Genomic DNA, 12,306 nt, shown 5'->3' with positions numbered 1-12,306 from the left:
TCTAATTCTCTTCTAGTCCATCAACTAATTCTGGCAGCAGAAGCATGAGACAAGTCTAAAACTTCTTTCCTCCTACAAAATCAAGGGGGAAAATACCTGTTCCTCTGAATGCTCAGAGAGGACCAATGGGAAGGGACCTGTGTATTTCATAAATCTGCAGCCACAGAATTTGCCACTGAATCTACTATTTGCTGCATATTTGCACTCTGGAATCTAAATGTGAATTAAAAAGTCTTTGTAGACCTCATGGTTGTGAAGGGAATCTTAAAAATATGAACTGTAAGTAAGTGATGCTGTGTTTCTTCCCAAGACTGCAGACAGCTTGATCTTCCCCATTCATCTTAACGGGGTGTCCAATCTGAAACCTGAAGATGACAGTTAAAATGTCAACTTTGTTAACTATTTGACTGATGGTCATTTTAGTAGAAACATCCAGCTAATGTGCTTATTCTACAATCCCAAACTTGCTCCAACACCTCCCCAAATGCCCCAAACTCAGACTGTCCAATATTGAGCTGCCAAAACATCATGTTTCACCCCCCCGCCACCTCCTCCATCTTCTACTATGCAGCTCTGGATTGTAAATAACAAATCTTGAGGCATAAAAACTGAAAACATGAGCAAAGTGTAAAACAAATTTAATTTAATTTCAAAATAAATAGCAGAGGCCACTGTACTGTTTGGAATATGACTGTCATGTTAAAGCCAGTAAAAACATCCAATCTCAAATGTCAATGAAACTGATGCAGAATTTCCAGTCTGCTGCACTACAGCACTGCAAAATCCAGAGACACTGAAACAGAATTTAGGCCCAGCTTGTCATGGAACGCATGGGGCTTCCCCAATAAGTTAATGAAATGACAGCCATTCTCACCCTGCTCATTTGGGCTACAAAAACAGAGGTGCTACTTTTTGAAAGCCTCTAAACAAGACAAATAATTCCAATTTAGACTGAAACCCAAGCCCTACCTGGAACACAAGAGGAGTGTAGGCATTTACTTTTGATTCTTAGGCTAACATCAGGATTTGAGGGTCCCACATTATAGAAGCTGGTGAAGCCGGACCTAGTTCAGCAAATCAAAGCACGATTAACACCCATGTTATCAGCTAATTGGGTTATTCTGAGGGTCACTCCTCATTCCCCCATTTTTAGTAAATGTTTGGTGAGTAAATTCTCTATTCATGGAAGTGAGGGACTATCAGCAGCATCTGCGATTACAGTTGGAAGACATTGTGCAAGTTTCCCATGAATGGAGAACAGATAAATGAAATAAAACCAGACTTTTAGCACTCTCAGCAGAGGCCAAGGACTGACAGGAGCATGGGAGACTGAACTCCACTCTCACTCCTAGAGGTGATCCTTCCAAGTCCAGGTTCAGACACACTGGCATGGTGATATCTGGGGGCAACTTGCCCTGTTGCTAGCCATACTTTATTGAGTAAAGAAAGTCCAATGGCTAGAAGCTGAAATCGTGAAAATCCAAACTGTAAATAAAATGCACATTTTGTGGACAGTGAAAGTAATTCACCACTGGACTAGATTACCTAGAGATTCTCTTTCCCTGGGATCTTTTAACTGAGATTAGATATCTGTCTAAAATATATGCTGTAGTTCAATCAAAATTTAGTAGGTTCAATGCAGGAATCACTGGATGAAGTTCTTTGGCCTCTGTTAAGCAGCAGGTCAGACTAGTTAGAGGTGTGCAGGAATACAGCAGTGGAGTACCCATAAGGACAAACCATCTCAAAGAACTCAAGTCACAGAAAGGTAAGTAACTTCTCCTCCATGTCCAGTGAAGGCAGGACAAGAAGAATCAGATTAATCTGTCGCAAGGGAGATTAGATTAGATATTAGGAAAAAACTTTCTAACTATAAGGATAGTTAAGTACTGGAACAGGCTTCCAAAGCAGATTGTGGAATTCCCATCAAGGGAGGTTTTTAAGAACAGGTTGGACAAACACCTGTCAGGGATGGTCTACGTTTTTTTGGTCTTGCCTCAGGACAGGGAGCTGGACTTGATGACCTCTCGAGGTCCTGTCCAACCCTACATTTCTATGATTCTGATTCTATGATAATAATGGTCCCTTCCAGTCTTACAATCTATGAATTTCAAGTGCAAGTGTGGCCTTCAGGCACCAGAGCTGTCAGCCCAGTACCTTTCAACGGCATCAAATAAGGACTTTAGAAGACAAAGAAGAACAGAGGGAAATACGCTCCCAAACAATGTGTAGGACACTTGTCCCCCTCACCCCATGGGTGAGCAAGGGAAAAGACGTTTAAAAAATACTCAGTCACACTGCACTGCCGTGAATGCTGGTGCCCAGGCACAGCTCTCACTCTAGACCTAAAATCATTCAAGACCAGAACTGGGCAAAATATTTTCAGCAAATAGTAGATTTGTAGATTCACCGGAAAATTCATTTTTCAAGGGCTCTGAAACCGTTTGCAAATTTTGGTCCAATTTAACAAATAGTTTTGGCTGGAAAAAAACAGACAACGAAATTTTTGAAAATGTCAAAATATCTTAGAGAAAATCAAAACAAAATGTTTTGAAAACGTCCATTTGAACAGACTTTCAAAACATTTGGACCCACCTGGAATGTTTTCAGTTTTTGTTTTGGCGAGAAAAACCAAAAAACATTCAGTTTCGTTTAGAAACAAGCCGATGTTTTCCCCACCGATATTGTAGTTCAGCAATAGAATAGAAAATCTATTATTTGCTCAGCTGTATTCAAGAGCCAGTTTTTATTCTGGGATTATCCACCAGATTGCACAGGCTGGTTCTATGCTCAGTCTCCCAAAGGCCTGACCCAGGAATCTGGCACCTACCTACAGCATAGATCTCCATGTTGATGGTGAAGATGGAGTGGGAGCGGGAAGAATCCTTGTTCATCAGGGTGTAGCCCACCGCTCGGTTTCTCCAACCCGTCTCCATGATGCGCTCACACTGGGCCACGCTGTGCACGGTGTGCAGCGAGAGTCCTTTCACATACACCCCTTTCTCTGAGTGCTCCTTCAGCTGCAAGCAGGAAGAGCACAACACAATGATCAGAATGGTCCCTTAAGAACATAAGAACGGCCCTACTGGGTCAGACCAAAGGTCCATCTAGCCCTGTATCCTGTCTTTCAACAGTGGCCAGTGCCAGGTGCCGAGAGGGAATGAACAGAACAGGTAATCATCACGTGATCCATCCCCTGTCGCTCATTCCCAGCTTCTGGCAAACAAAGGGTCACCATTCCTGCCCAACCTTTCTGGCCTTAAAATCTATGAATCCATGAACACAGGTTACAGCAGGACCACTAGACTCTGAAACACCACAGACCACTCTGGAAACTTTCCAGGAGCCCGAGGGCTGCACGTGCTTTGCATGTGAAAGGAAGAAAAGGCAGTTATGTGCATAATGGGACACTACAGCAAAAATCTCATTGCCAGCTACAGAACAGCACACTGAAGCAACTCCTGAGGGGTGCTGTGCACCTGCTGAGCACCCACATCTCCCATCAACTTGGAGGGGAGCCACAGGTGCACCATGCTCAGTAGGTGCTCAGCTATTCTCAGGCTTTGGCCCACCCCACTACACAGCTGTAATGCAACAGGCAGCTGTATTTGTTTGTAACTAGGAAACAAATTATTTCTGAAGTATGAATAAAAGTACAAAAACATTTCATGGTTCTATATGCAACAGAAACTAAAGTCAAGAGTTTATTGCTTAGCTCAGGCATCTCCAGTGTCACATGGTGCCCTGCTCCCCTACTCTGAGCTGCCCCATAGCCGCGTCTTCAACTTCAAACATTGAAAAGATATGTAAAGTTTTTCATCTGCCCTAGCTAATCGCTCTTGTGTCTCTGGTTATAGGGAGTTTACTACATCGACGGTTTGTCCTCACTACCGTGCTGCAGCGGTGCGATGTAGCACATCTGGTAAAGATGCATTATGTTGACAGGAGAGTACTTTCCCATCGACGTAATTACTCCACCTCAACGAGAGGCAGAAGCTATGTCGGTGGGAGAGCGTCTCATGGTGACACAGCGCAGTGTACATACAAATTTAAGTCAATGTAACTTATGTTGCTTGGGGGGGAGAAGGGGGTTCACACCCCTAAGCGACATAACTTACATTGACGTAAGTGGTAGTGTAGACAAGCCCTGAGTCGCAGGAGTGAGGGATACTGCTATTAGGTGCTTTACTGATCCCCTCTGCACCACATGGGCATCTCCATGGTACTGGCTAAACTCTCAAAGTCCAGCCCATCATGCTCAGGACAGGTATAAAATCTCGGGGTCAGTTTTTTCTTTGGTGATTCCAAAGTCCTGTTCTGGAGAAAGATATCACCACACATTAAATCTCTAATAGACTCCTCCCAGTAATTCAAATTCCCACAAAGGGGACTTTTAATAAAAGATGTTAATAAAGTACATGGTTTTTCTTTTATAGCCTTGAGTGATCCATCAAAACCATCACAGGAAAAAGTGATCAGGATAGCCCACCAGGATCACAGACACCACTTAGGCTCCATCCTCATTGGGACTTTAAAATGTATTTGAAATCATTTGCAAACAGTTATGGCCAACATCATTTGAGTTGACAACTAGGACCCTATCCACACCACAAAATAACTGAGTCAGGGGGACCAAGCTACAACATGGTTGTCCTGATGTGATTTCAAACATGTGACAGATGTTAATCACCTTGCTTAATGCACTGCTGGAAAGCACTCTGACACTACTGTGATAAATGCACTACAAGAACCTATCTAGAATAGAACAGAATCAGGTTATGAGAGAGTTAAAAGTTGTAGTGCAGATAGGACCTTAGTCATGTTCCCTAACCAAGCTAAAGCCTTGGGCTGCCCCGGGTTAATCCAGTTACAGGATCAGGGTTAGGTCAATCTATACTATAGCTTTTAACTGAGACATATGATAAGCAGGTGACCGGGATGGTTCAAGTTAGGAGTGCTGTGGAGGCTTAGTCCCTGGCGAAGACTTCTCCAATGTCCATCTCCGATCAACTGAAGGAATGGCACTGCCTTACATGGGAGGAAGCAGTACTTAGCCTACTAGGGTGGAAAAAGGACATTTCACTCACTTCGACTGAGTGTGATGTCTTCTTAGCAGAGCTCAGTGAGGCCCGTTCTCTGCAGGGCTTTATTTGATGGCAAGTGACTGTGAGTCCCTAGTGTGCAAGGATGGCCAGGAGTCACCGACATTAAAAGCAAACAAATACAATTAATAATACTAATGGGATTGTATTAGCTAAGTCTAACCTTTCATCAGGGTAAACACACATTGATGATAACTTTCAGCATTGATTTGAAGCACACTACTTTCATGTACAATAATGTATTCAAACCTAGGTCTCAAACAACAAAGGAAAGTATGAGATTTGGGGGAATGGGACCAGACTGTAGATAAAACTCACTAAACATAATAAGAACAATTTTTGTCATATCCCAAATGCTTCATGTTTCAGTTTCTGCAAAAACTTTCTGCTGGGTTCTCCCATTTCTATTAAGCACGCCTGATAAGAGCAGTCAGAGCAAATTAAACCATATCCTCATTCAGCCATAATGACTTTATGATCTCCTCACCTCCAACTTTTGCTTGGTGTCGGCTCCTAGCAAATCTCTTATGTCTTCATTGTAGATCTCCAGGTAAGAGACTCTCACCAAGAACTTGGTGTTTTCAGCACACTGTACAAAACCAAGAGATTGGATTTTAGGGGAAGTTTTTCAAAAGTGCCTAAGGGAGTTAGATACCTAAACGCCAATTGACTGTCAGTGACAGTTGGGTGCCTAACCCTCCTTGACATATTTGAAAATACTTAGTCTTCAGATTAACTATTTAGTTCACATTATACGGGACCTTTCAGATTGTACATACTGCTGTACAATACACAGACACTGAGAAGTGTAGACGTAGTGTGGTGGGCTAGTTTACACTGGTAAATACCCAGCATCGAGATGAATATAAACCACTGTATTAAGCAATATGCGTTAAGACCTTCTAATATTCAGCTTGGAGTAAAAGTATCTTACCCTTCTCTAGCACCCTTCAGCAGAGGGCTTCATAGCACTTTATAAACATTAATGACTTAAGCCTCACAACTTCCTAAGATTTAGGCATTATCCTAGTTTTACTGATATGGAAACTGAGGCCTCGAGAGAAACACTAATTTGCCAAAAGTCACACAGTAAATGTGGTAGAGCTGTAAACAGTACCTAAGTCCCAAATCTCAGGGACTCTGTTGGCCTATTCATATGCCCGCTACTGAATCATACATAGCCAATCAGAACTGCATTCAGTGCTCATGTACTCATCACGTGAAGTTCTTGGCAAGTTGACAGGAGGTCTTGTGCTATCTTCCCACCCACAAATTATCAGTAGGAATGGTCTTGTGGCTAAAGCACTGAGGAAGAACTCAAGAGATCAGAGTTCTATCCTATCTCAGCGACAGCCTTCCTGTGTGATCTTGGGGAAGTCATTTCCCTGCTCTGTGCCTCAGTTTCCCCATCTGTAAAATGGGGGATAATACTTCCTTACCTTGCCATAAGGTTGTGTGGCTAAATACATTAATGTTGTGGGGCTCAGATAGAAAAACCTATTAATAAATAGCTTATAACATATCGACCCAGAGCCTCAAAGATATTTAGGCACCTAACTCCCATTGAAATCAATGAGAATTAGGCACCTAAATACCTTTGAGGATCTGGGCCATAGTCCCTGCTACAGCAGCCATTTCACTTCACTACATACCTGTACGCTCTCAAAAACGTGTTCAAATGCTCTGGGAATTATGCCTTTCTGTGTAGGAGGGTCCACAATGCCCTGCATGGTAAATGACTTCCCACTGCCAGTCTGGCCATAGGCAAAAATGGTGCCATTGTAGCCCTCAGTAACACCCTAGAAAATTCAAGAAAAACATAAAGATAATAGCCATTATCTTCATCCTTCACATATTTTGAATCAAGCTACTAAGATTCTATTCTGTCACCTAACAGTGGTTTTATGGGGAAGAAGAGAAACTGCAGGGTGAGCAAAGAAATTGCTACGCCATCTGTAGGTGGATGGAACGCTAGCACCTGAGCAGGAATTTTGAATTTCTTTTGGAAAGTCCCATGGGATCTTTAATCTCTACAAACCAAGGACTTGGTTTTACAGCTCATCCAAAACCCAAAAAAGAATGGAAAACCTGAAGCAGAAGAAAAGTAGGGGCAAAAGACAAGCTTCTTAGCTCAGGCCATAGACCAAGAGAATAAAATAAAATACATTTCACTCCTGTATAAATGTGCTGGTTTCTCACAAACCCCAGGGGCTGACAGAACACAGAAGGTCAAAACAGGAAGGGCCAATTGATTATAGGATAGAAAATTAGGATACTTTTGCTGTAGGTCAGAAGATACTCTGAGGACTGGAGAGACAAATGGAAATCCAGCTGATTATAAAGTGGCTAAAACGGAAGTCTTAATCCTAGAATAATGATAAGAATGTTATTTCTCATCTACTCACTCAAAGTCATCCTTTGCAAAGCTGGCTAAAGGAGGGAGTCACCTTTCCTTCCTTCCCTCATTCCCATCTCAGCAAAACATGAAATAGATATAACTTTACGAATCACCCATTGGGTGATGGATTTTCTGATTTTTAAAAAAACTGAATGCAAGATTCCCCAGATGTGATGGCAATAATAACTAAAGCAGAGAGTTTGAAAAATATGAACCACATACCAATTCACAAGAGACTGATATCTGGTTAGGGAGAGAGGCTGTGAAGAGCTGTAAATGAGGTATGTGGCAAAGCCCTGGTGAATTGCTCAGCCCCCTGCTGTGAAGCCCTTCCAGTCCCCTGCTGATTGAGCTCATTCCCTCCTTTGGCAGCTTCAGAGATGCCTTTGAGTGAGCAGAGGAGAAATACCATGCTAATGTTCTTTTGTTTATTGTAGTGGTTTCCCTGCAATCATTTGAAGTCCTGGTTGTCCCGTCTTCTTCCACTGTTGGGAAGGGGGAAGAGTACTGGACTTTCTACCCAGGTGTTGTAACTGGACACTGCTCAGAGGCTCCATCTTTCTTATTGGCCTTTGGCTATTAGGTGTTTGATACATGTAAAAGTACCATGCACCCAGTGTCCCTTTGCTGCTGAAAGAGAAAAGTTTTCTTTTTTCCCCATTTCCCAACCCCGAAGTCTTCTGTTTGGGGCATGAATGCTACTCTCTCTCCTGATTAGAGGATCTTGCTACTTCACTCCCTCTGTCAACCTCTATTTTTGAGGCTTCCTCCCCCATTAAGAGCTCCTTAAGTGGAAGAGTTCTCTACTGTACGAGGGAGACAGATGATCCTTGTTGGGGATTTAATACTCAGAAGAATTGAAAGAACATTCTGCAAGGGACACATAGAGTGACATGTCATGTCTTGGCTTTGGGAAGGCAGCACACTGTCCTGTTGTCTAAGATTGGATAGGCTTCTGATATCTCACAGATAAGACATGACTTCAGGGAACTTGGAAGCATGCTGAAGAAGAAGAAGAATGTCCAAACAATCTTCTCTGAGATCCTCCCTATCCAATGAGGAAAGGAAGGCAGAAGGAAAAGGATTCTAGAAATTGCTAGCTACATAAGTGATATGGGATGGAGGGTTTTGATTTTGTGGAATATTGATCCACCTTCTGTGGGGAGATGGGCACTGTATAGTTTGGATGGCCTCTACCTCGATAGAAGAGCAATCAATCTCCTTGGGGACAGGCTGGCTAGAGTAGTCAAGAGGGTGTTAAACTAGTAACAAAAGGGGAGGGTAAAAGAAGGAAGATATGAGCACTCATTTAGCACAGAATCAAGATGTTGAGAACCAAACTAATCAAGGATATGAAGAGAGAAATTCTTGAATTGCCTATACACTAATGCTAGGAGCCTCAGTAACAAATAAGAGGAATTGGAAATGCTTGTTCATGAGCATAAATTCAATCTAGTTGGTGTTAAACTGAAATCTGGTGGGATGATTCACACAACTGGAATGTTAAAATCACTGGTTATAGGTTTGAGCAGGCAAGAGGGGTGGCGGAGGGGCACTCTACGTCAAAAATGGCACCACCTGTTTCCAAGTCACTGGTAACGCGGAAGAAAATTATCTTGAATGTTTATGGTTCAATGTCCTAACAGATAAAGCCCAAGATGGGGTATTAGTTGGTGTCTGCTATAGACCACCAAATCACACTAGACAACAGGATGACTGGCTCCTTATGCACCTACCTATAATGTATATGCAGCTTTTTTTCCTAATCATGGGGAACTTCAAATTGAGTGACTTGTGCTGGAGGTCTGATGCTGCCAGCAGAGGCGGATTAAGGTTTCCTGGGGCCCTGGAAAGAGGAAGTGGGGGACCCCTCCACACTCCTGCCTGCGGCCCTGCCCCTGTTCCTCCCCTTCTGCCTGTGGCCCTGCCCATAGCCCCACCCATTTCTGCCCCTTCCCTAGTGCCCACCCCTGTTTCACCCAGGGTCCTTTTCATTCCGCCCACCCCCACTGCAGCCCAGCAAACCTTTTGCTCCTTTCTGCCCCGCTCCCGCACTGTGACCCCAAGACTGGAGAAGCTCTGTTCCCGTGCCACAGCCCCAGGGCTACAGCGGGCAGTGAGAGCTCTTCCAGTCCCAGGGTCACAGTGGGGATCCAGGTGCTGGGGCTTCCCCTGCCACCCCCCACACTTCTGTGGGGGACCAGGGTCAGGGCGCTGGGGCTTCTCCCGCCCACCCAGCGCTTCTGCTGGAGAGCAGGTTGGGCGCAGGGGCTTGCCCTGCTGCCCCACAGCTTCTGCCACCCGGTGCTGCTGCTGTGGAGCAGGGTCAGGGTGCGGGGGCTTTCCCCACCCTACCTGCCTGACAGCTGGGCCTCCGGGCTTCCACCGGTGGCAGCGGATTTTTTCCGGGGGTCCCCCAGTTGGCTGGGACCCCTGGGCACGGGTCCCATTGGCCCAGTGGCTAATCTGCTACTGGCTGCCAGTATTAAAATATCCTTGCAATTTCTAAATTTTATCAATGACAATTTCCTAACTCAAAAAGTGTTGCAATCAACAGAGGAGGACTCTGTATTAAACCGCATCTTGACAGATAAAGAGTTCTGGTCACAGAACTAAAAAACTAATGGTTGCTTAGGTACAAGTGACCATGAATTGGTCACATTTATAATGTGCAAACAGAATAAAGTCCAAACCAGTAATATGTATATTTTGTGCTTTAAAAGGGCCACATTCACAAAGCTGAAAACAATTATCTGCCAAATCAGCTGGGAGAAAAAATTTAATTAGAAAAATATGATCTATCATTTGGAATTGTTTAAGAACACTTTATTAGATGCCGCAAAAGCCACAATCCCACAACCAAGGAAGAAGACTATTGGTTAAAAAACTGACCTGGTTTAGAGGGAAAGTGAAAGCAGTTATAATAAATGAAAAAAATATATATATTAAAGAAAGGGGAAGTTGATAGTAACAAATATAAACCAGAAGTTAAGAATTGCGGAAAATTGATAAAGGAAGCAAAGGGACACACGGAGAAATCGATGGCAAGCAGATTTAAGTACAATAAGAATGAGTTTTTTGAGTATTAGAAGCATAAAAGAATCTTGACAATGGTACTGGTTCACTGCTAAATGCAAATGATAGAATTATCAATAATAATGTATAAATTACCAATAAATATTTTTGTTCTGTACTTGGGAAAAAACAGATGATGTAGTCTCATCATATGATGATTATTACACTCTTTCCATTCCACTACTAGATATCTCAGGAGGATGTTAAACAGCAGCTACTAAAGTTAGACGTTTTAAGATCAGCAGATCCAGATAGCCCTTTTGGATGCAAGTTGTCAGAAGAGTGTACTGGACCGCTAATGTTGATTTTAAACGTTAATGTTGGAACAACAGGGAAGTTCCAAAAGACTGGACGAAAGCTAATGTTGAGCCAATATTTAAAAAGGGTAAATGGGATGACCTGGGTAATTATAGGCCTGTCAATTTGACTATGGAGCTGCTGATATGGGACTTGATTGATAAAGCGTTAAAGGAGGGGAATATAATTAATGCCCAATCAACGTGGGGTTATGGAAAACAGATTCTGTCAGAGTAACTTGATATATTTTTTTGATGAGATTACAAGTTCAGTTAATAAATAATAATAGTGTTGATGTAATATTCTTAGACTTCCATAAGGTGCTTGACTTAGTACTGCATGCAAAAAGAAAAGGAGTACTTGTGGCACCTTAGAGACTAACCAATTTATTTGAGCAGTGTTATAGCCGTATTGGTCCAAGGATACTAGAGAGACAAGGTGGGTGAAGTACTATCTTTTACTGGACCAACTTCTGTTGATGAGAGAGACCAGCTTTTGAGCTTACACTGAGCCCTTCTTCAGGTCTGGGAAATGTACTCGGAGTGTCACAGTAAATACAAGGTGGAACAATGTTAAGCATAAGGAGTTAACACATATTTCAAGGGACCATAGAAATGTATTTAGCTGTGATGCTCTGAGTATGTTTCCCAGTCCTGAAGAACAGTTCTTGATACTGCATGACCTTTTGATTAAAAACAAATGGTACAAAATTAACATCGGCACACATTAAATGAATTAAAAGCTGGCTAACTGATAGGTCTCAAAATATATTTGTAAATGAGGAATCATCATCAAGTGGTTTTCTAGTGGAATCCCAAAGGGATTGGTGCTTGGATCTACATTATTTAAGATTTTTATCAAAGACCTGGAAGAAGACATAAAATCATCACTGACAAACTTTGCAGATGACACAAATTGGGGGAGTGGTAAATAATTACGAGAACAGGTCAGTAATAAAGTGTGATTTGGATCCCCTGGTAAACTGGGCATAAGCACACAATATGTATTTGAATATGACTAAATGTAAATGTATACATCTAGGAAGAAAGAACGTAGGGCGTACTTACAGGATGAAGGATCTATGGGGTGGATATTGTGGTGGATAATCAGAACCTGAGGTCCCAGTGCAATGCTGTAGCCAAATGGACTAATGTGATCCTTGGATGCATTAAACAGGGGAATCTCAAGTACGAGCAGAGATTACCTCTTTATTTAGCTCTGCTGCAACCACTGCTGGAATGGTGTGTCCAGTTCCAGTCTCCACAATTCAAGAAGAATGTTGAAAATTTGGCGAGGGTTCAGAGAAGAGCCACAAGAATGATGAAATGATTAAAACAACTGCCTTATAGTGATACAGTAGAACCTCAGTGTTATAAGCACTCTGGGAATGGAGGTTGTCCGTAACTCTGAAATGTTCGTAACGCTGAACAAAAC

General features: G+C 42.7%; 1 protein-coding gene across 9 annotated transcripts in view; it reads right to left on the bottom strand.

Moving 5' to 3' along the window:
* The window catches only part of KIF17 (kinesin family member 17), a 32,665-nt gene that overhangs the window by 18,893 nt on the left and 1,466 nt on the right, over positions 1-12,306 (bottom strand). For all 9 annotated transcript variants that reach the window (XR_012642334.1, XM_074975467.1, XM_074975468.1 and 6 more), the window contains exons 2-4: positions 6,755-6,901; positions 5,590-5,691; positions 2,831-3,020 (exon numbers count right to left, since the gene is read on the bottom strand). Coding sequence is in view for 8 of the 9 variants with exons in the window: in XM_074975467.1 (XP_074831568.1) it covers positions 2,831-3,020; positions 5,590-5,691; positions 6,755-6,901 (439 nt within the window). In the remaining variant the exon portion in view is untranslated. The remainder of the gene's footprint in view (positions 1-2,830; positions 3,021-5,589; positions 5,692-6,754; positions 6,902-12,306) is intronic.

This window comes from Natator depressus, chromosome 18, assembly GCF_965152275.1.
Source record: "Natator depressus isolate rNatDep1 chromosome 18, rNatDep2.hap1, whole genome shotgun sequence".
Lineage (NCBI taxonomy): Eukaryota > Metazoa > Chordata > Testudines > Cheloniidae > Natator > Natator depressus.
The sequence above is the reverse complement of the archived record's forward strand: the minus strand, read 5'-3'. Positions and strand labels throughout refer to the sequence as shown.